Raw genomic sequence first — 25,120 nt, forward strand, 5'->3', positions numbered from 1 at the left:
TTTTCAGTTTTTTATTCTAGTGAATAGATAAATGAAAAAATATCAAACTTATCTTATTGTTTCTTATTTAAAAAGAAAATTTGTTTTGGACGTTATTAGATTCACAGGAAGTTACAAAAATAGTACAGAGAGGTCCAAAGTACCTCTTACTCAGTTTCTCTCGTGCTCACATTTTACATGACTGTAGTACAACATCAAAACCGGAAAACTGTCATTGGTACAATGTGTGTTTATAGTTCCATGCCATTCAACTTTATCATTTGTAGCAATTTGTATAACCACAACAGCAAGCAAGATATAGAACGAGTTCATCACCACAAAGATTCCCCCTACTGCTACCCTCTTCACAGTCACTCCCACTCTTTTCCTCCTCCTGTTCCAAATACCTTGCAACTGCTAATCTGTTCTGCATTTCTCCGTTTTTATTCTTCACATACAGAGAGCGATAGTGCTTTCACTCAACATAATGCCTCTGGGATCTAAGCTATTGCATGTATCATGAGTTTATTCCATTTTATTGCTAAAGTAATAGTCCCTATGGGTGTACCACAATTTGTCTAACCATTGAAGGAATTTGGGCTGATTCTAATTTGGAGTTATTATGAATATATCTCTGTACAGGTTTCTGGGCAGATACAAATTTCTATTTCTCCAGGATAAATGGCAAGAGTGTAACTGTTAGGTCCTCTGACCTATGAAGAAAATATCAAATTGTTACTCAAAATGACTGTACTATTTTTTGTAGTTTTATAAATTATGTATGGGAGAGTCAGTTCCTCTGCATGCTTGAGAGCATTTGGTATTGTCACTATTTTGTATATTGACTATTTTAATAAGTATGTAATTATATGACATTGTGATCTTAATTTACACCTTAATGGTTAGTGATGCTGAATATCTTTTCATGCCCTTCTTTGCCATCCATATATCCTTTTCAATTTAATGTCTCTTCATATCTTTTTCACATTTTCTAAATTGTTCAAGTTTTTCATTGTTAGTTTGGGAATTCTTTATATATTCTAAAATAAGTCCTTTGTCAGATATGTGGATTACAAGTATCTTATTCCAGTTGGTAACTTGTATTTTCATTCTCCCTTTCACAGAGAAAAGGGTCCTAATTTTTGATGAAGTCCAATTTATGATTTTTTTTCTTTTATAAATTATGTGTCGCGTATCTAAGAACTCTTCACCAAACCCTAGATCCTGATCACTTTTTCCTATATTTTCTTCTGAAAGTAGTATAGTTTTACATTTAATTCTATGGTCCATTTCAAGTTAATTTTTGCATAAACATGAGGTGTAAGGTTAGGTTACAGCTCATCTGATGTAACTGATGCCCCAGCACCATTGGTTGAAAAACCTTATCTTCCTCTCTTGCTTTTGCACCTTTGTCAAAACTGAGTTAGGTGTACTTGTGTGGGTTTACTTTTGTTTTCTCTATCTGTTCCGTCAATCTTCATATCTATCTCTCTGCCAATACCAATATAATCTTGATTACTGTCACTATGTAATCAGTCTTACAATCAGGTAGAATAATTCCACCCACTTTATTCTTTTTTTTCAAAATTATTTTAATTACCTTAGTTCATTTGCCTTTCCATATAAATTTTAGAATAAGCACATCTATACATAAAAAACATTTTTTTTTTACTGAGATTCTGACAGGAAACCTATATATCATTTTGGGGAGAATGGGCCTCTTTACTATGTGGTACTCCAGTCCATGATTACAGTGAATCTTGCTTGGCTATTATTTTGTTATATCTATACTTTCTTAATTGATGCAAAGAGCTGACTCATTGGAAAAGACCCTGATGCTGGGAAAGACTGAGGGCATGAGGAGAGAAAAGGGAATGACAGGATGAGATGCTTGGGTCATTGACTCAATGGATATGAATTTGAACAAACTCCAGGAGATAGTGAAGGACAGAGAAGCCTGGTGTGCTGCAGTCCATGGGGTCGCAGAGAGTTGGACATGACTGAGCAACTGAACAACAACAAAATGCTCTCTTAATACTTTCTTTCCCTTCAGGGAACGTTTCCATATGGGCCTATCCAAGATCCTGGAAACAACTGCTCTAGTCACAGATATGCAGGAGGAGCTCTTGATTCTTGGCCCTCAAATAGAACAAAAAACAAAGGTGTGTTTGATTTTGGATCTCTTTTTTAAATTTTATGGTTTAACATGGAATGGTGTTTGAAAGCAGAAGCTGATACTTGACAAATATGGGTTAGAACTTCAGCTTTATTACCATGCAGCTGTGCAACCTCTCTTAGTCTTAGTTTCCTTATCTGTAAAATGAGGAAAGCGGTAACAACACAATAGCAAAGTAGTAACATCATTGTCTTTTTTAATTTATTTTTATTGAAAATATAATTGGTTTATAATATCGTGTTAGTTTCTGCTATACAACCACATGTTTCAGCCATATGTGTACATATATACCCTCCTTCTGGGACCTCCCTCACACCCAGCCCCATTCCAACCCTCTAGGTCATCACAGCACCAAGCTGAGCTCCCTGTGCTATGCAGCAGCTTCCCACTGTCTATTCTGTATGTGGTAGTGTCTGTACGTCACTGCTGCTCTTTCAGTTCGTCCCACCCTCTCCTTCCTGCCCTATGTCCACAAGGCAGGGAATTGCCTTGTGCCTACATCTGTGCAAATTGCCATATGACCCAGCAATTCCACTACTGGACATATACCCTGAGAAAACAGTAACTCAAAAAGACTCATGTACCCCAATGTTCATTGCAACACTATTTACAGTAGGACATGGAAGCAACGTAGATATCCATCGACAGATGAATGGATAAAAAAAGATGTGGTACCTATATGTAATGGCGTATTACTCAGCCATTATTATATTCTAATAATTAAATGTGATAATTGATATTATCATGTGCTCGGTCGCTCAGTTGTGTCTGACTCTTTGTGACCCCATGGACTGTAGAACACCAGACTCCTCTGTCCATGGAATTTTCCAGGCAAGAATACTGGAGTGGGTTGCCATTTCTTCCTCCAGGGGATCTTCCTTCCCTAGGGATCCAATCCACATCTCCTGCATTGGCAGCTGCATTCTTTAATACTGACCCACCTGGGAAGCCAATAATAAGTATTTACCTAATTATAAAAGAAATAGAAAAATCTGCAGTTATTACTTAAATACATCTGAAATGCACTGTGATAACTTGCAGTTGGCCAAGTATTCTAAAAATCATTACTCATCATCAATCTTTATATGTATGAAATTGTATGAAATTATATTTGTATGAAATTATAATTTTATGAAATTATATTTGTTGTAATCATTTTTATTAGTCTATTAAACAAATATATTTTGAGGTGATTTGACAAATTCTGTAAGAATGAAATAAGCTATTTGATTTCTCTTTTTAAAAAGATATCATGTCTCTTAAAACTTATTTTAAGAAGAGTTGTTTGGTTCATTAGGAGAAAGAAATCCTAATGGAAAAACTACAGAAAGATTCCCAAGTGGTTGAGAAAGTTCAGATGCTTGTTAAACAGGATGAAGAAATCATGGCAGAAGAAGTAAGAATCGTAGAAGAGTATGCTCAGGTAAAATTAAAATATACTCAATGAAAGTCACTTAGAGATTTGCAAAATTGTTTCCTACCCCAAAAATTTAAAAGTCAGGCTCAGTTCAGTTCAGTTCAGTCACTCAGTCGTGTCCGACTCTTTGTGACCCCATGAATCTCAGCACGCCAGGCCTCCCTGTCCATCACCAACTCCCGGAGTTCACTCAAACTCAGGTCCATCGAGTCAGTGATGCCATCCAGCCATCTCATCCTCTGTCGTCCCCTTCTCCTCCTGCCCCAAATCCCTCCCAGCATCAGAGTCTTTTCCAATGAGTCAACTCTTCGCATGAGGTGGCCAAAGTACTGGAGTTTCAGCTTCAGCATCATTCCTTCCAAAGAACACCCAGGGTTGATCTCCTTCAGAATGGACTGGTTGGATCTCCTTGCAGTCCAAGGGACTCTCAAGAGTCTTCTCCGACACCACAGTTCAAAAGCATCCGTTCTTTGGCGCTCAGCCTTCTTCACAGTCCAACTCTCGCATATATGCATGACTACTGGAAAAACCATAACCTTGACTAGATGGACCTTTGTTGGCAAAGTAATGTCTCTGCTTTTCAATATGCTATCTAGGTTGGTCATAACTTTTCTTCCAAAGAGTAAGCGTCTTTTAATTTCATGGCTGCAGTCACCATCTGCAGTGATTTAGGAGCCCAAAAAAATAAAGTCTGACACTGTTTCCACTGTTTCCCCATCTATTTCCCATGAAGTGATGGGACCAGATGCCATGATCTTCGTTTTCTGAATGTTGAGCTTTAAGCCAACTTTTTCACTCTCCACTTTCACTTTCATCAAGAGGCTTTTGAGTTCCTCTTCACTTTCTGCCATAAGGGTGGTGTCATCTGCATATCTGAGGTTATTGATATTTCTCCCAGCAATCTTGATTCCAGCTTATGCTTCTTCCAGCCCAGCGTTTCTCATGATGTACTCTGCATATAAGTTAAATAAGCAGGGTGACAATATACAGCCTTGAGGTACTCCTTTTCCTATTTGGAACCAGTCTGTTGTTCCATGTCCAGTTCTAACTGTTGCTTCCTGACCTGCATATAGGTTTCTCAAGAGGCAGGTCAGGTGGTCTGGTATTCTCATCTCTTTCAGAATTTTCCACAGTTTATTGTGATCCACACACTCAAAGACTTTGGCACAGTCAATAAAGCAGAAATAGATGTTTTTCTGGAACTCTCTTGCTTTTTCCATGATCCAGCAGATGTTGGCAATTTGATCTCTGGTTCCTCTGCCTTTTCTAAAACCAGCTTGAATATCTGGAAGTTCACGGTTCACATATTGCTGAAGCCTGGTTTGGAGAATTTTGAGCATTACTTTACTAGTGTGTGAGATGAGTTCAATTGTGCGGTAGTCTGAGCATTCTTTGGCATTGCCTTTCTTTGGGATTGGAATGAAAACTGACCTTTTCCAGTCCTGTGGCCACTGCTGAGTTTTCCAAATGTGCTGGCATATTGAGTGCAGCACTTTCACAGCATCATCTTTCAGGATTTGAAATAGCTCAACTGGAATTCCATCACCTCCACTAGCTTTGTTTAAGGCCCACTTGACTTCACATTCCAGGATGTCTGGCTCTAGGTGAGTGATCATACCATCGTGATTATCTTGGTCATGAAGATCTTTTTTGTACAGTTCTTCTGTGTATTCTTGCCACCTCTTTTTAATATCTTCTGCTTCTGTTAGGTCCCTACCATTTCTGTCCTTTATCGAGCCCATCTTTGCATGAAATGTTCCCTTTGTATCTCTAATTTTCTTGAAGAGATCTCTAGTCTTTCCCATTCTGTTGTTTTCCTCTATTTCTTTGCATTGATCGCTGAGGAAGGCTTTCTTATCTCTTCTTGCTATTCTTTGGAACTCTGCATTCACAGGCTTATATGTGTCCTTTGCTCCTTTGCTTTTCGCTTCTCTTCTTTTCACAGCTATTTGCAAGGCCTCCCCAGACAGCCATTTTGCTTTTTTGCATTTCTTTTCCATGGAGATGGTCTTGATCCCTGTCTCTGTTCCAACTTTGCCTGTTTTTCATTTTTTTTCCCAGAAAATATTTATATTAATACCTACTACATGCAAGGTACTATTAAGTGAAGTGCAAAGACAGAGGGTCCCTTAAGAAAATAGATAGTCTGGTTCTTCTGGTTACAATGAATAAAACTCATTCAACCCATATCAGAAATGCATGTGGCCTCCAAGAGGATCATCTGAAGGATGGAAGGGTTGGTTGCGGTGGCCTCCTCATTTCCTCAATGCTCAGCAGGAAGCCCTGCAGCTTATTTGTGTCCAAGTGAGGGGATTTACCTATTATGTTATCCAGCTTGAAGTAAATAAGCAATTAAAATATGGACAGGTAGCTTGAAAAGGGTTCTCAGAGAAACCTTGGATTGAAAATAATGCTAACACTGAAAGTACAAGCGAAGAATGAGAAGACGGCAGGCCGATACCGCTCGTATCTCTGATATGAACTATTTATTCTTCAGCCATGTTTTTAATGATGATCTAATCAGATCTAACAAGGAGCCAAGCAAAATATTTTGAAATTATCAAAAAGGCTATTAGAAATATCTATTCACATTCACTATTGTTTATAATAAACCTTGCCTAAATATTTATTGTGATACTTTGAGATATTAGCTAATGATAGTAGCTTTTGTATTTAACATACATAAATAATTCCCCCAACTGAGGTTTTAGCTAATATATATATATATTTTTTTTAATTGATGGAGTTGCTCCATGAAAAACCTTTGCACATGAAAAATGTGAAATTCCACTCTCTGCCTTCTCTGACTAGGGGTGGCCATTGATCAGACCAGGGTTGAACATTTGGTAATCTGCTACACCAGACTGGTTCCTATTGGAATTCTGACTGGAGGGAACAGAGGGAAATTGGCCAGTTTAAAAAGACAGAATTATTCAGGCAGTGAGAGAAGTGATACAAACCAAATAAACAGTCCTTAGAACTGCTTTGTTTTCTGAAGATGATCTGATAAGAATTAAAAATTATAAAATAAGGCACCTTTGACATATATCTGTACAAGGAATCTGTAATTTCTTACTTCTTTCAATGAGACATTTTAAAACATCTTTCCAAATTACGATAATTATTACCGAAAAGTCCATGAATCCTGATTAATTCTTGTTGAATAACTCATCAAAAAAATGGGATGTATGGGTTTAGAATAGTGTACATTGCATTATCAACTATATTCATGGAAGAATGAACTTCCATTTTGAGTAGGTGTCAATGAGGATCTACCATCTACTTACAATTTTACTTATCTTAATAAGTGGAAGGATTTTCTACAGACAAGATTCTGATGCTGGGCACTATAAGTACAAGTTATATCATAGTATGACCTCTGGCCCTTCACCTTAGTATCACATCACCAGGAAAGTTGGAACAGCAGACAACAGAAGTATTTCTAGAAGTCATTCATATTTGTAATAGCATGTAATAACTTAATTATACAGACAAGTGACTCTAAGCAACATAAACATAACCCCCAAGTCAGCTTGTTAGCGAAATCCCAAAAATATCCAGTCATTCCAGCACCACCTTTCATGATAGAATACCCGACAAATAGTCAGTCAAAAGGGTAAAGAGAAATTGATCTTCAGTTCAGTTCAGTCGCTCAGTCGTGTCCAACTCTTTGATTGCAAATAGAATGTCTTACTTTTGCATGTCTTACAAAAATGTATAACCCTGCACACATACTGGCAAAATTCCTTCCAGGAACTTGGAAGGGGATCTGTGCAGCTGAGGGGTTTTAAGCTTCGTTAGCTTTACAGAGAAGCTAATGAAGGCAATGGCATCCCACTCCAGTACTCTTGCCTAGAAAATCCCATGGATGGAGGAGCCTTGTAAGCTGCAGTCCATGGGGTTGCTACAAGTCAGACACGACTGAGTGACTTCACTTTCACTTTTCACTTTCATGCATTGGAGAAGGAAATGGCAACCCACTCCAGTGTTCTTGCCTGGAGAATCCCAGGGACGGGGGAGCCTGGTGGGCTGCCGTCTATGGGGTCGCACAGAGTCGGATACAACTGAAGCGACTTAGCAGCAGCAACAGCTTTACCGTAATCTGTCTTTAACCGGCATGTTCAGTCACTTAGTGTGTCCAACTCTTTGCAACCCACGGACTGTAGCCCGCCAGGCTCCTCTGTCCATGGACTTCTCCAGGCAAGAATACTGGAGTGGGTTGCCATTTCCTCTTCTAGGGGATATTCCTGACTCAAGGATCAAACCGGTGTCTCCCGCATTGGCAGATGGATTATTTAGAATTCCATCTTTAAGTGGACCACTCCCAAAAGGGCAACGTTAAAACTACACTAAGCCTAACACAGAAGGCAGAAAACACTCAATGTTTTCGCTTGTCACAGATAACTTCTCATCAGAGATTGCAAAATACATTAATTTAGGACAGTAACACATGTTTCTAACAGTGCAAGCATGTGTGTGCATCCCTAAGTCATACAGAAGCATAACTTATGGGCACTGTAAAAATGTTGCATTACATTTTCCAACTTAAAAATATAAAAATTTTAAGTATGCAACTATATTTATTCATATGTATTTAGGGACTTATAACTTTATTGCAGAAAGCTGACAATGAATTAAAAAGTGTACTGCCAGCTCTCGACAAGGCAATTGTGGCTCTAAACGCCCTGGATAAAGCTGATGTCTCTGAATTAAGGTGAGTAATTTACTGAAGTCTCTTTTGAGTTGCAAGAACTCAAAAATACATGGGAAAAGTTAAGTCTATATCCCACTTTTAGAATAAGCCATGTTACCTATCGTGGGCTCTGGTACCAAGCTTCCTGGGTTGGAATTCTGGCACTGCTGCTTTCTAGTATACAGCCTTTCTGTGTCTCAACTTCTTTTCTATGCAACTGGGGTAATAATAAATGCTGAAAGGACTGGATGAGTTGAAACATGTAAAATGTTTAGAATAGTCTGGCATAAGGCAAGTGCTCAAAAAAGATTAATGCTAACTGGTTTCCTCTGATTAAGCAGGCCTTTTCCCCTGCCCTTGTACTAAAGCTAAAGAAAACTAACCTAATGCTTGAATTCCTTGCATATGCCTTGGTTTTATTTATTTATTTTTTGGTTTGTTTTTTTTAAAACATTATCCCTTGTGATGTTGCTAATGTACATTTCACTTCACTTCAAAATGCCAGACAAATGAAATGCCTTTGATATGATCTTCATTGCTATTCTTAGGACATGCAGCAGAGACAGTTTAGTCCATTCTCTTTCCCACCTGCTGTTTCCACAACTGAAGGGACTTAGCATGCACAAACATGTGTCAGCTGATTCAGACGTAGCTAAGAGGCAACTTCCAAAGTTCCAATAATTACGTCATTAATAACTTAGGATACAAATTCCCATCTACCCTCCTCCCTCAACTCTCTATTATCTGTGATCTTTAGAGTAGGAATTTTAGATCAGGATGAATAATAATCCAGAGGATGTGTTTAAAGGGAGTTGCACCTTACAGCACCCTTCAAATTACAGGAATAGGGTTGACTCTCAACTACCCCAACTGTTTCTGTCAAGTGGCTATCAGTAAACCAATCCTGGGATGAAAGAGGAGAGGTCCTTCTTTTAAAGAACTCTGCAGCAAATACTTTTGTAATGAAAATAATTAACATCTAACTTGTATGTTCTACATAGTTAAGTGTTATTCATTTCATCTTTCTAAAGCAAAGATACCCATGTTCTAAAGATACTCAAATTTTTGAAGATACCCAATAATGAAATAGCTATATATTGGCAATTAGATCTTCTTACCAAAAACTTGTTAAAAATCTGTGTGTGTTATCTTTTGAGATAGTTTACAGGGTGTCTTTGATTTCAGTTATGAAGTTGATTAGATTTAACCATTTATTACAGAGTATATACACGGCCTCCTTACCTTGTACTGACTGTCATGAATGCAGTTTGTATTCTTCTGCAAAAGAAACCTAACTGGACTACAGCAAAGTTACTTCTTTCAGAAACTGGTTTCCTAAAAAAATTGATTAACATTGACAAGGACAGCATACCTGAGAAGGTAAAAGTTCATCTCTAATTAATGCATAATTGATACATTCCATACTTATAATCTGCAAGTCCAATGGAAGTATTAACACTGGAGTCTTGCATTAGAATTGGAAGACAATGGTGAGGGTAAAAGATCAGAGAGCAAGCTGTATATGCAACTGTAAATGGTTTTCTGGAAGTGATAAAGCAATATGTCACCAAAATTAGAAAAATGTCATGTCTCAGGATCTGTTTATATAATGAAATAGGAGAGGTCAATAGTGGGGGAAATTTTTTTCTGGATGGATTATAAAACCCTATGAAAGTACAAGGTATGGATAAAGGTGTCTGAGATTTTTTAATTGATATATAATTGATATACAACATTATATTAGTTTTAGGTGTACAGCATACTGATTTGATATTTGTATACATTGCAAAATAATCACCACAGAAAGTCTAGTTAATATCCATCACCACACATAGTTACAAACATTTTTTCTTGTGATGAGAACTTTCAAGATTCACTCTCCTTGAAACTTTTAGATATACAGGATTAGTAATATAGCCACCATGCTGTACATTATATCTCCAGGACTTATTTATTTTATAACTAGAAGTTTGTACCTTTTGACCACCTCCACCCATTTTCACCATCCCTAGCTCCCCACCCCTGGTAATCACCAATCTGCTTTCTGTATCTATGAGTTCATTTTGGTTTCTGTTTTCTTTTTTTTTAGGTTCTATACATACATGAGATCATATGATATCTATTTTTCTCTGTCTGAGTCATTTCACTCAGTATAGTGTTCTCAAGACCCATTCTAGTTATAAAAAATGGAAGAATTTCCTTCTTTTTATGGCTGAGTAATAGTCCATTGTGTGTGTGTTTTTTTTCACATTTTCTTTATGCATTCATCCATTAATGGACCCTTCAGCTCCTTCCATGTCTCAGCTATTGTAAATAATGCTGCAGTTAAAATGAGGGTGAATATATCTTTCTGAGTTAGTGTTTTTGTTTCCTTCAGATAAATACCCAGAAGGTAACTTACTAGATCTTTGGCACTTCTGTTTTAATTGTTGAAGAGATCTCTTACTGTTTTCTATAGTGATTCATCAACTTACATTTCTACTAACAGTGCACAAGTATTCCACTTTCTCACCTACAGTTGTTGTTTGTGGTTTTGATAATAACCATTTTAACAGTGATAGCTCATTGTAGTTGTTTGTATTTCCCTGATTATTAATGATGTTAAACACCTTTGCATATACCTGTTACCTATCTGTATGTCTTCTTTGGGAAAACATGTATTCAGATCCTTTGCCCATTTTAAAATCAGATTGGTGTTTTTGCTGTTGGATTAGATGAATTATTTATTTGGGATACGTGTGAGTGAGTGTGTGCCCCTACTTAGTCGTTCAATCATGTCCGACTCTTTGCGAGTCTATGGACTGGAGCCCACCAGGCTCCACCAGGCTCCTCTGGCCATGGAGTTTTCCAGGCAAGAATACTGGAGTAAGTTGCCATTTCCTACTCCAGAGGATTTTCTCAGGGATCACACCTGAGTGAGTGAGTGAAGTCGCCAAGTCGTGTCCAACTCCTTGCTTCCCCATGTACTGTACTGTAGCCTACCAGGCTCCTCAGTCCATGAAATTTTCCAGGCAAGAGTACTGGAGTGGGGTTGCCATTTCCTTCTCCAGGGGATCTTCCGGACTCAGGGATTGAACCCGGATCCCCGGCATTGTATGCAGACGCTTTACTGTCTGAGCCACCAGGGAAGCCCCCGACTTTCTGAGAGCCGATGCTAAAGGAGTCACTGCTTTTTCAACGTAAATGAAAAAGCTCTGGCCCCCAGGCCAGCAGACGAGTTCTGTGGATCATGGCCCACACTGGTCCCAGGGAAAACCAGAAGCTTCGTGGGAAATGGGAGACGGAGGTCCCCCTGAGGCAAGGAGCCGGCCCGGGCGCCGAGGTTAGAGCTGGTAGTGAAGGAAGGAAGGAGGCCCGGCACCCCTGGGGCCGACCTCGGGCCGGGCCGTGGCTCCTGGTCTGTGGCTGCACAGGAAGACTTGGGGCACCAGCCAAATGCCTGGAAAGCAACAGCAGCCTCGGGTGTGAAATGGTCCAAATTAGGAAGTGCAGAGCTAAGGGGGACCACTCCCAGCCCCTCCGCGAGGGTCCACACCCGGGGCTCGGGCAAGTCCCAGGACAGGACACACGTGGAGAGGGCGCGGCGGGCAGGACGGGCCCCACACCCTACGCGGTGCCACCAGGCCTCTTCTGCTTCTTCCTTCACGGAAGGCAATGTTGCCATCTCACGTCCAGGCCTCCAGATGGTGATTCCAGGCAGGCGGATTCTTTACCACTGCACCACGTGGGAAGCCCCATTTATTTTGAATGTTAACCTTTTATTATATATATGGTTTGCAAATATTTTCTCCCATTTTCTAGATTGCTTTTTCTTTTCATTGATGGTTTCCTTTGCTGTGCAACTTTCTAATTTGAGGTAATCAACACTTACTTGCTGCTGCTGCTGCTGCTGCTAAGTCGCTTCAGTCGTGTCCGACTCTGTGCGACCCCATAGACGGCAGCCTGCCAGGCTCCCCTGTCCCTGGGATTCTCCAGGCAAGAACACTGGAGTGGGTTGCCATTTCCCTCTCCAATGCATGAAAGTGAAAAGTGAAAGTGAAGTCTCCCAGTAGTGTCTGACTCTTCGAGACCGCATGGACTGTAGCCCACCAGGCTCCTCTGCCCATCACACTTACTTATTTTTGCTATTATTGCCTTGCTTTTGGTGTCAAATCCAAAATCACCGAGATCAATGTCAAGTGGCTTACAGCCTGTTTTCTTCCAGGAGTTTTATGATTTTGGGTCTCATGTTCAAGTCTTTAATTAATTTTGAGTTAATTTCTGTATGGTGTAAGATAGTGGTTCAGTTTCATTCTTTTGCATGTAGCTGTTCAGTTTTCCCAACACCACTTATTAAAGAGACTGTCCTTTCACCTATTGTATATTTTTGGCTCCTTTATTTAAATTAATAGACCATATACACGTGTTCATTTCTGGGCTCTCTACTCCATTCCATTGATCTGCTGCTGCTGCTGCTAAGTCGCTTCAGTCGTGTCCGACTCTGTGCGACCCCATAGACGGCAGCCCACCAGGCTCCCCCATCCCTGGGATTCTCCAGGCAAGAGTACTGAAGTGAGTTGCCATTTCCTTGATCTATGTGTCTGTTTTTATGCCAGTACAACATTGTTTTGTTTACCACAGTTCTGTAATATAGGTGGAAAACAGAAATCAAGATGCCTCCCTCTTTGTTTTTTCTCAAGGTTCGTTTGTCTATTCACGGTCTTTTATGGTTCCATACATATTTTAGGATTGTTTATTCTATTTCTGTGAAAAATGCCATTGGAATTTTGGTAAGTATTGTTTTGAATCTGTAGATTGCTTTGGGTAGCAAAGAGTATTTTAACAATATTAATTTTTTCAATCTATAAGCACAAATGATCTCTCCATTTATTGTGTCTTCTTTAATTTCCTTCATCAATGTCTTTAGTTTTCAGTATCAGATATTTCACTTCTTTAGTTAAATATATTTTTAGATATTTTATTCTTTTTGATGCAGTTATAAATGGGATTTTCTACATTAGAAAATCTAAATTTCTCTTTATAAGAGTTTGTTTGTGTATAGAAATGCAACTGATCTTTACATACTAGTTTTGTCTACTGCAACTTTATGGAATTCGTTAGTTCTAACACTGTTTTGGTAGAAGCTTTAGGGTATTCTACATTTAATATTATGTCGTCTGGAAATAGTGACAGTTTTATGTCTTCTTTTTTAATTTAGTTGCTTTTTTTTTTGCCTACTGTCTATGGCTAGAACTTCCAACACTGTGTTGAATAAAAGTGGCAAGAGTGAGCATCCTTATCTTGTTTCTCATCCTATAAAAACAAATTTCAGTTCTTCCTCATTGATATGATGTTAGCTATGGCTTTGTCACATATGACCTTTATTATGTTGAGCTATATTCCTTCTAAAGCCAACTTGTTGAGCATCTTTCTCATAAATCAAAATTGAATTTTGTCAAATGCTTCTTCTGCATCCATTGAGATGATCATATGATGTTTACCCTTCATTTTGTTAATATGGTGTACCACATTGATTGATTCGTGGATGCTGAAGCATCCTTAAATCCATCCCTGGAAAAAAACCCTGCTTGATTATGGTTTATGATCCTTTTAATATATTGTTGAATTCAATTTGCTTATATTTTTGTGTATTTTTGTGTCTATGTTCATTAGAGATAATTTTCTTTTCTTGTAGTATCCTGTCTGGTTTTAGTATCAGGGTAATGCTATCCTGATTAAAAAAACAAAAATGAGTTTGAAAGTGTTTCCTCTTCTTCTGTCTTTTGGAAGAATTTGAGAAGGATTGGTATCAACTCCTCTGTATATGTTTGGTAGAATTCACCAGTGAAGCCAACTGGTGCCAGACTTTTGTTTGTTGGGAGGTTTTTATTTATTGATGGTGGCTCAGATGGTAAAGAATCCACTTGCCATGTGAGAGACCTGGGTTCAATGTCTGGTTTGGGAAGGTCCCCCTGGAGGAGGGCAACCCACTCCAGTATTCTGACCTGGAGAATTCCAGGGACAGAGGAGCCTGGCAGGCTGCAGTCCGTGGGGTCGCAGAGTCAGACATGACTGAGCAACTTTCACTTTCACCTCAATCTTTTTACTAGTAACCAGTCTGTTCAGATTTCCTGATTCTTCATGATTCAGTCTTGATAGGTTGGATATTTCTAGGAATTTATCCATTTCTTTTAGGTTGTCCAGTTTGCTGGTATATGATTTTTCCCAGTGGTCTGTTATGATTTTTTATATTTCTATAGTATCAGTTGCAACGTCTCAATTCTCATTTCTGATTTTACTGATTTGCATGTTCTTTATCCTTTTTCTTAGTGAGTCTAGCTACAGATTTTTCAAGTTTTATAAGAAAAACAGCTTTTAATCCTATTGAGTTTTTTTCTGTCGATTTTTTAGTAACCATTTCTGCACTGATCTTTCCTTCCATTAACTTTGTGCTTCATTTGTTCTTCTTTTTGTCATTCCAAGAGGTGTGTTAAATTGAGAAGCCTACCCCTCAGACTGAAGTTTTGATATAAGCAAATAGCCTCTTTCACTGGAAACCTTGGCACGTTCAGTCAGTCCTCTGTGTTGGGTCCTGGGATGGGTGAGTCCCCATGGACCTTTTAAGGGATGTTTCTCAGATTGCTATAACCTTTTGAGTCTTGTGGATACAACCCTGTTGACTTTTAAAGCTATATGTATTGTGGAATTTTTTTCTCAGGTGCAGGTCCTGAAGTTGAGCTCAGGGTTGTGAGTTCCCTGCCAACTGTGGGACACCACACCATGGCAAGGTTGTGTCTCAGCCTCTCCTACCTGTTACAGTGTGGGGTCTTATCTCTTTCATCCAAGTATAGGAGTCACTCAGGTAGTTTTTGGTTTTCTTCCAGATATTATTGCTCCCTATGTGTAGGGGGCGCTAGTGGTAAAGAACCCACATGCCTTTGCAGGAGACGTAAGAGACAGGGGTTTGATCCCTAGATCAGGAAGATCTCCTGGAGGAGGGCATGGCAACCCACTCCAGTATTTTTGCCTAGAGAATTCCATGTACAGAGGAACCTGTCAGGCTACAGTCCATAGGGTCACCCAGAGTCAGAAATGACTGAAGTGACTGAAGCAACTTAGCATGCATGCGTGTGTAGCTGTAGATTCAGTGTGGCCATGAGAGGGAGGGAGTTCAGAATCCTCCTATGTCACTACCTCGAACCAGATCTCTGAGATTTTTTTTTCATTCATGTAACAAATGTTCATATAAAACAAACACTGTTCTGAGTACTTTACAAATTCTGATTTATGTGTGAGAAGATGAGGGTTAGATTAGAGCACAGAAAAAAATTTTAATAAGGTAGTCTGGACACCTAGTAAAGGGTTTCACCGGAGCAGATTTAATTCTGAAGAATGTAGATTTACTGTAGGACTGCAAGAAGGATGAGAGAAGGACCAAAGTCCTGAGCAAGCAGTGGAGTTCAGGGCACCAGGAGAGTGGGAGGCCATGTAGAGTCCTTACCCAGAGAACCACTTGATCTATACCTTGATTTCAAATTTCCAGTCTCCAGAACTGTGAGAGAATAAATTGCTGTTGTTTTAAGTCACCCAGTTTGTGGTAATTTGTTACAATGGCCACAGGAAACTAATACTGATTTTGGTACTACTTGGTAATTGCTGCTGCAACAATATTACCTAATAATATAGAAATGGCTTTGGATGTGTAGATGCTGGAATAATATCTGAACAGGGACATTACATAGGAGCCAAGCTGAGAGCTAAGTTCAGGGGCAAATTGAAAGGTTTATATACATATGAATGGTACCGTCACAGCTGAAGGGGTGAATACTCATTAATTAATTCCATAAATATTTATGGGTTATTTTCCAGGTAAGAGATATTGTGAGACATTATAATAGTTTATAAGACCAACTTATTGATGTTATGAAGCTTTCATTGCAACAGGGAAAACAGACATTAAATAGCTAACAACACAATTAGTTAAAATAATAATCTGTGCTATTAGGAAGTATAGAGTAGTACCTGAACAAGGTGAATGTTTTTAGCAGAATATGTGTTGCTACCCATACCACTCATGAATTAATGCAACAAGTTTTCACTCTCTGAAGTATTCTTAGCAAAAATGATTCCCTATGGTTATGCTTAAATAGATCTTTCAACCTCAAAAAGTAATATCTTATCTATAGAAATGAGATTAAAAGCCTAACAGCATTTTAAATGATAATAAGAACACAAGTAATCATTAAGAATGGACCACATTCCATCTGAATTATTCAGCAAAATGATCCTGTCCTTCCAGGCAAGAAAGGAAATGCCTGGTTAGAAAGGTTGGGACACGGAGTATCAGTCTGAGAAAGATTTCCTTCTGATTATTTCTCCCCAAAGTATAGGAGAAATACTATATAGCTAACTCTAAACTAGGTTGTACCATTTAGATGAGGTGAATCCATAGACATGTGACACAGCTAAGCTATAGAACAATGTCCTCAGTGAGCCCCAGCATGTGCCAGGCCATACCACCATCATTGGCCAGACAGACCTTTGCATAGGACTGTGCCCTGCCAAATGCTTCTTATGGAACAGAAGTGAGGGTGGTTTTCCAGGTGACCACACATAAGGTACACAAGAAGACTTCAGACCTCCTTATGCACCACATTCCACACAACTAGAGAAAGAACTTGTTTTATTTTCATTTTAAAATGGAGTTCTTTAAAAAAAAAAAAAAACTATAATATAGCTACAATAACAGCAACAGTAGAGGCTTTTCCCCTCTTCTTTAAAATATTAGTGATACTAGAGCCAGTTTGTATCCAGGCATATCTTACATTCTATTTTTGAAGAATAGTTGAGTATTTTTATTGAAACAAAATTTATTTCTAGTGTAGATTGGGGAAAACTTCAGATCAATAATATTTCTCATGTAACATGAATTGTTCTCTCTAGGCTTTCATAAAACTGAAGAAGATTTTAGTCTTACCTGATTTCAACCCAAACAAGATTGCTCTCGTTTCTGTTGCTTGTTGCTCTATGTGCCAGTGGGTTATAGCCTTGAATAACTACCATGAAGCACAGAAGGTATGCTTTTCCCTCTTAAACACCTGTAACAATTTGCAAGTGATAACGTCATTGTCCCAGAAAAGCATTTAATGCTCAAATGAACTTCTGTGGAAAGAATGCTTAATGAAAAACACTTTTACAACCATATTATGTTAACTCTTAGACATCAAATTCTCGTGTCATGTTCTTGAATTTATGACAACTATGCTATTGTTTTATTTGTTTTAATGTTTCTCCATATTAAGTAATTTCCCTTTGTACACTAATTCTAAGAAAGCTTAAGAGTTGACGTATGTAAGTGTCTTTTAATCTTAAGTGGTATTTTTAACAGTGAACTTAAGCACTTAAATTTTGTGACATTCTGTTTAAGCTGGTGGGCCCTAAACAAATCCAAGTGGCTGAAGCTCAAAATGTCCTAAAAATAGCACAACAAAGGTTGGATGAGAAACAAAGAGGTTTACAGCTGGTAAGAAATTTCTTTACTTGTTAGACTCTCAAAGTCTTTATGAACTAGACAGAAACATCAGGAAAGAGTCATTATCTCAATGACTTTATCAGTTTAATGTAAAATAAAGATAATAATACAGGTAATGAAAAGATCAATTGTGATTAATTAAATAATATAAGTACTATAGGGCTTTCCAGGTGTGGTTGTTGTTTAGTCAGTAAGCTGTGTCTGATTCTTTGCTACCCCATGGACTGCAACATGGCAGCCTCCTCAGTCTTTCACTGTCTCCCAGAGTTTGCTCAAATTCGTATCCACTGAGTTGTTGATGCTATCTAACCGTCTCATTCTCTGCCACCTCCTTCTCCTTTTGCCTTCTATCTTCCCCAGAATCAGGGTCTTTTCCAGTGAGTCAGCTCTTCACATCAAGTAGGCCAAGTATTGGAGCTTCAGCTTCAGCATCAGTCCTTCCAATGAATATTCAAGGTTTATTTCCTTTAGGATGGACTGGTTTGATCTCCTTGCAGTCCAAGGGACTCTCAAGAGACTTCTCCAGCGCTACAATTCCAGAGCATCAATTCTTTGGCACTCAGCCTTCTTTATGGTCCAACTATCACATCTGTACATGACTACTAGAAAAAACCATAGTATTGACTATACAGACCTTTGTCAGCAAAGTGAAATCTCTGCTTTTTAATAAGCTTTGTCAAGTAAAGTTTGTCATACTTACCTTCCAAAGAGCAAAGTGTCTTTTAATTTCATGGCTGCAGTCAATGTCCACAGTGATTTTGGAGCCCAAGAAAATAAAATCTGTCACTGTTTCTACTTTGTCCTCTTCTATTTGCCATGAAGTGATGGGACCAGTTGAACGATCTTAGTTTTTTGACTGTTGAGTTTTAAGCCAGCTTTTTCACTCTCCTCTTTCATCCTTGTCAAGAAGCTCTTTAGTTTCTCTTCACTTTTCTTGCCATTAGAGTGTTACCATTAGCATATCTGAGGTTGTTGATATTTCTCCCAGCAGTCTTAATTCTAGCTTGTGATTCATCCAGCCCAGCGTTTCACATTATGTGTTCTGAATATAAGTTAAAAAAGCAGGGTGACAATATACAGCCTTGTAGTACTCCTTTCCCAATTTTGAACCAGTCAGTTGTTCTTTGTCTGGTTCTAACTGTTGCTTCTTGGCCTGCATACAAATTTCTCAGGAGACAGATAAGGTGGTCTAATACTCCCATCTCTAAGAATTTTCCACAATTTGTTGTGATCCACACAATCAAAGGCTTTAGCATTGTCAATGAAGCAGAAGTACATATTTTTCTGAAATTCCTTTGCTTTCTCCATGATCCAGTGGATGTTGGCAATTTGATCTCTGGTTCCTCTGCCTTTTCTAGACCCGGGCTATACATCTGAAAGTTCTTGATTCATGCACTGTTGAGCCCTAGCTTAAAGGATTTTGAGCATAACCTTTTTAGCATGTGAAATGAGCAAGTTGTACAGTAGTTTGAACATTCTTTGGCATTGCCCTTCTTTGGGATTGGAATGAAAACTGACCTTTTCCAGTCCTGTGACCACTGCTGAATTTTCCAAATTTGCTGGCACATTGAGTGAAGTGCTTTAACACTATCATCTTTTAGGATTTGAAATAGCTCAGTTGGAATTCCATCACCTCCACTAGCTTTGTTTGTAGTAATGCTTCCTAAAGCCCACTTGACCTCATACTCCAGAATGTCCAACTCTAGGTGAGTGACCACACCATCATGGTTATCTGGATCATTAAGACCTTTTTTGTATAGTTCTGTGTATTTTTGCCACCTCTTCTTAATCTCTTCTGCTTCTGTTAGGTACTTATCATTTCTGTCCTTTATCTTGCTCATCCATGCATGAAATATTCCCTTGATAGTTCTAATTATTTTATGAGATCTCTAGTTTTGCCCATTCTGTTGTTTTCCTCCATTTGTTTCGTTGTTCATTTAATAAGGCCTTCTTATCTCTCCTTGTTCCCCCAGGTGGTACAGTAGTGAAGAATCCACCTGCCAGTGCAAGAGATGCTGGCTGGACCTTTGCGTTAGGAAGATCCCCTGGAGTAGGAAATGGCAACCCACTCCAGTGTTCTTGCCTGGAAAATCCCATGGACAGCAGAGCCTGGTGGGCTACAGTCCATGGCATCACAAAGATTCGGACACGACTGAGCAACTGAGCACACACACACATAAATACTAACGTACAGGTCTTACTGCCTGACACATAGTAACACACTCAGTAATGTTAGCTAATGTTATATCACTAATATATTAATTTACCATTTATCCCAGGACATCTTTATAACTTCAGTTTACTGAAGACTTAATATCAATCTATGTTTTTTTTAAAAACTGTTTAGCCTGTTTCTATTAATTACTTTGTTGCTGTGTAAAATCATGGTTATTATTTTAATGGGCTTCCCAGGTGGCTCAGTGGTAAAGAATCTGCCTACCAGTGCAGGAGACTTAAGAGACATGGGTCTGATCCCTGGGTGGGGAAGATCCCCTGGAGAAGGAAACGGCAACACACTTGAGTATTCTTGCCTGAAAAAGTCCCATGGACAGAAGAGCCTGACGGGCTACAGTCCATGGGGTTGCAAAGAAGTCAGACACGACTTAGCGACTAAGCACAAGCACATTCCTTGGATGTCTCAATTTTAAATAAGAGTATCACAATGAAAACTAAAACTAGAATTGAGATCATTAATCCCTCTCCCCTACATAGCTCACATACCTTTTGAGAATGGGTAAGGCAATATACTTCTGAGACGGCCACTGACATCTTTATTTGGACTTAACGTCTTTCCCTACATTTTGATGTAGTTACCAACATTTTAAAATCTGAAAATTTCATTTAAAATCTACATTCTCTTGAAAATTCAGGAAATCTGACGGCCTAAGCTAGCATTCTTACATGGCTATCATAAACCCCTCAATTCACTTCAAGTATTTATATTACCTACCTGGTCCCATAGATATTTCTTGCAAGCTTAAAAGATATAAAAAGTATTGGACATTTTTTAAGGAAATAACAACAAATTTGAACTGAATTTATTTTATGTTGCTATGTAGTTTTATTGTGCTTATTTTTGATGCTTGGTATTTTCAATTTGGATATTTACTCAATTTTCCTGATGTCCTTTATTTTGTGTGTGTGTTTTAGTATTTTCACTCATCTATCCAACAAATGTTTGTTTACAGTATTGCTCATTTGTTTTTATTATTGTTGCGTGGTATAAGACAGAAAGATAAACTGCAAATTCTTTTCAGAATTGTATTCGCTAATACTCCACATTCCCTTCCAGGTCTACAGGCTTCATAAGAAGTTTCTAATATTTTAACTCATTGAATGCAAACAAGTATATTTTAAATGTGTATTTTTACATTTGTGTGCTCAGTTGCTCAGTCGTGTCTGACTCTTTGTGGCCCCATGGACTGTACACCACCAGGCTCCTCTGGCCATGGGATTCTCCAGGCAAGAATACTGGAGTGATTGCCACTTCCTACTCTAGGGGGATCTTCCCAACCCAGGGATTGAACCTGAGTCTCCCGTCTCCTGCACTGGCAGATGGATTCTTTACCACTGGTACCACCTGGGAAGCCCCATTTCTACACTTAATATTTTAAAATTGAGTGCAATAGTTAACTCCATTAGTTTTAAACTCTTTGTTGAGATTTTCTACTTACTCAACCATGCACTGTCTCCCATTTTATAAACAGGTTTCTTTGTTCACCTGGGTCCTAGTATTAAAAAAAATTCTGAAAAATCTCTGAAACTTTGGGGAAAATAAATAATACCAGAACCTTAGTTTAATTATATTTCACTATATATTGACATTTATATTTCACTAAATGTGTTACCTTGGAGGCGCACAGTAACTGTCTGTCATATAATAGAAATTTCACGTGTTTATTTGAATTGATAAGCCCTACACTTGAATATTTAAATAACTCACTAGTTCATAAGTAACAAAGAAAGAGTTTTCTGAGTAATCTAAACAGAAAGTATAAGCAAGAAAAGAAACCAACATAATACATGAAAGAGCAAACAACTGAATAATTATTATGGGTGTAATAGGACTAAGTAATAAATCATTAGAATAACCATGCCAAAAGTCACTAATGTGTATATTTTTGTGAAAATTAGGTATTTTCACAAGGATAACATCTTAGAAATCGGAGGAGAAATTACAGATCACTAACTGTATTCAGTAGGCATAATTTTGTATATACAATTACATGTACATATCATATTCAAGTCTTCACGCTAAACCCTGTCTTCAGAGATTTTGAGGACATGAAAAAAGAATAATAAGACTATAAGACCATAGCCCAGGAGATAATACCTGGCAATGTATAATTCCTTCAAAAAATGATTTTTGTAGCCAGTATAGATCCATGTGGACTTACCAAGCTAAAACTTTATGACAGCTGGAAGTTGATAAGAATTTTAAAGAATGCCTAGGATTTACATCCATTTAAGGGAGGAGTCCAGGCATAAGGGAAGAATACAAGACAAATCCCAGAGGCAAGAAAATTTAGGAAATGTTTAGAAAATATGGAATAAGCCAATCTGGCTGTACTGTAATATTGAAAAGGAGATGAAATTGGGAAGGAAGATTGGGATTAGGTTGTGGGTGTTTTTGTTGGCAGGGTCAAAACACTGGACTCTCTCCTTAGGCAATCTTTTCTATAAGAATTCACCAAATGTTTTTGAGCAAGGATTATCAAGATAAGTGGTAATTTAAGAAAACAGTTTCATCAACTAATCATGAAAATATGTTTTCTACTTAACAGCCTGTGCTTAGTCGTTCAGTCGTGTCCAACTCTTTGTGACCCCATGGACTGTAGCCCTCTAGGCTCCTCTGTCCATGGGATTCTCCAGGCAAGAATACTGGAGTGAGTTGCCATGCCCTCCTCCAAGGGATCTTCTCAACCCAGGGATCAAACCCAGGTCTCCTGCATTGCAGGCGGATTCTTTACCATCTGAGCCATCCAGAAAGCCCCTACTTACAGCCTAGGGATAATTTAATAGTTGCTTCATCCCACCAGTCCAACTTCAAAAACTCATTAGTTTCTAGTGATCAGAGTACCTGGGATGAAAAATGTTCCATCGGTTCCTTAAAAGAAGGAAACTAGATATGATACAAAGTTTTCTGTGAAAAATAAATCAGAAATGAATCTTCAGATACCAAAATTGTAAGAAAGCTTATCAAGGAAGATGGAAGTTTTTTTAAAAGTTCAGTATCAAGTAATCATTCATTTAATTATCGCAATGTACATTTTCATTGATAATATATCTATCTTTCCAGGAAGATTTTCCAGGATGTGAAATGAAATGGTTACACACCATATTTGCATAAATGACAGATAAACTCTTAAGGCAAAATGAGAATAAGAATTTGTCTCAATACTGAATTAATTGTCTTTCAGGTTGAAGAACATCTTCAGTCTTTGCAAGAAGCCTACAAAGAGATTGTTGCTGAAAAAGAACTATTAGCCCATCGAAGAAAACTGGCCACCAAGCGCCTACAGTGTGCATCTATCTTACTAACTGCCTTGGAAGATGAGAAGGCAGGACTTTCTTTGGTTTTATATCTCCTTCATTAATTTCTACTAGACTTCACAAACCCCAGATGCTGCTTTCATTGAAGGCCATATCATACTGCTTAAAACTATTTTACTATCAGTTTCCCTTTTAAGATCAGTAGACAGTTCCATAATGGCAGTGGCATGGGAGTAAAGGATACCAGGTGGCACAGGAGTAAAGAATTCACCTGCAAACACAGGGGACACAAGAGACCCGGTTCAATCCCTGGGTTGGGAAGATCACCTGGAGAAGGAAATGGCAACACACTCCAGTGTTCTTGTCTGAAAAAATCCCATTGACAGAGGAACCTAGCAGGCTATAGTCTACAGGGTCACAAAGAGTCAGACACTACTGAGCACATACACAGGCAATTCTACTGAGATAAAAATAAAATAATCTTGATTAAATAGTCTTAAAACAGGGGTAACAGAGTAAAAGGATCAAAAGGTTGTGCCTAAAACATCAGCACACTTTGTCTGATGAGGCCCAAAATAATAAATCTGCCTATGAGTATGGCATGAGTTTTCCTGTTCTAGCAGAGAAATAACCCCAGCTAAATGTAGAAACATGGGTGGGGCTGAAATGAAGGGTATGTCTTTAGACCGGAAAAGAACATTTTTGTTTTGTTTTGTCAGTCTTCTGACCTATTTTATCTCATCTTTTTATTTCTCTTCTAATTCATCTGCTTTCTCTATACTTGAATCCTTAGTCAGCTGAGTAGAGTCTTGGTTTAAGTCATTACTCAGCTATCTCAAAGAATCTTACAAAATTCTCAAGATAATTTTAATTTACTTTAATTGTTTAGATAAATATATATCACAGAAGACTGCTACGGGGCAGGGAGAAAGAGGTTATGAAATGAGACCAACCAGAGAGAGATCACAGAGGAAGATTACTGATATCCTTGTGAATCAAGAATATGTTGAGAGGAAGTAGAACAGCTTATCTCAGATCTTAAGCTTTCAGATGATGTGGTTCTTGCTCAACATGCTTTTATTCTTGATCAGTCAAGCGCATACGCAGTTGTAGAAGGAGGGTATGTAGCCAAAGAATATGGATTCAGATCCTAGCTGCATTCTTCAGAAGCTTTGTGAACTTGCTTAACTTTTCTAAGCTTTAATGTCTTGATCTTAAAATAAAGTCAATGGGCTTTTACTTAACAGAATATTGAAAGCCTCTCATGAGATTTTTTTTTAAATGTCAGTCAGATAAGTAAATATTCAAAAGTGCTGGTCATTATTACCATCATTGAACACCATTAATAATACATTATCAGTTCAGTTAAGTCACTCAGTCATATCCAACTCTTTGTGACCCCATGAACCACAGCACACCAAGCCTCCCTGTCCATCACCAACTCCCGGACTTTACCCAAACTCATGTCCATTGAGTCGGTGATGCCATCCAACCTTCTCAGCCCCTTTCGTCCCCTTCTCCTCCTGCCCTCAATCTTTCCCAGCATCAGGGTCTTTTCAAAAGAGTTAGCTCTTCTCATCAGGTGGCCAAAGTATTGGAGTTTCAGCTTCATCATGAGTCCTTCCAATGAATATTCAGGACTGATTTCCTTTATGATGGATTGGTTGGATCTCCTTGCAGTCCAAGGGACTCTCAAGAGTCTTCTCCAACACCACAGTTCAAAAACATCCATTCTTTGGCACTCAGCTTTCTTTATAGTCCAACCCTCACATCCATACATGACTACTGGAAAAACCATAGCCTTGACTAGATGGACCTTTGTTGGCAAAGTAACATCTCTGCTTTTTAATA

The 25,120-nt window shown here is 38.4% G+C and overlaps 1 protein-coding gene across 2 annotated transcripts in view; it reads left to right on the forward strand.

Annotated features, from left to right (window-relative positions):
• Positions 1 to 25,120, forward strand: part of DNAH14 (dynein axonemal heavy chain 14) — a 377,701-nt gene that overhangs the window by 267,246 nt on the left and 85,335 nt on the right. For both annotated transcript variants that reach the window (XM_059875675.1, XM_059875674.1), the window contains 7 exons: positions 2,033 to 2,141; positions 3,453 to 3,578; positions 8,192 to 8,286; positions 9,486 to 9,645; positions 17,188 to 17,319; positions 17,672 to 17,767; positions 23,197 to 23,337. In XM_059875675.1, the coding sequence (XP_059731658.1) occupies positions 2,033 to 2,141; positions 3,453 to 3,578; positions 8,192 to 8,286; positions 9,486 to 9,645; positions 17,188 to 17,319; positions 17,672 to 17,767; positions 23,197 to 23,337 (859 nt within the window). The remainder of the gene's footprint in view (positions 1 to 2,032; positions 2,142 to 3,452; positions 3,579 to 8,191; positions 8,287 to 9,485; positions 9,646 to 17,187; positions 17,320 to 17,671; positions 17,768 to 23,196; positions 23,338 to 25,120) is intronic.

Source organism: Bos taurus, chromosome 16 (assembly GCF_002263795.3).
Source record: "Bos taurus isolate L1 Dominette 01449 registration number 42190680 breed Hereford chromosome 16, ARS-UCD2.0, whole genome shotgun sequence".
Classification (NCBI taxonomy): Eukaryota; Metazoa; Chordata; class Mammalia; order Artiodactyla; family Bovidae; genus Bos; species Bos taurus.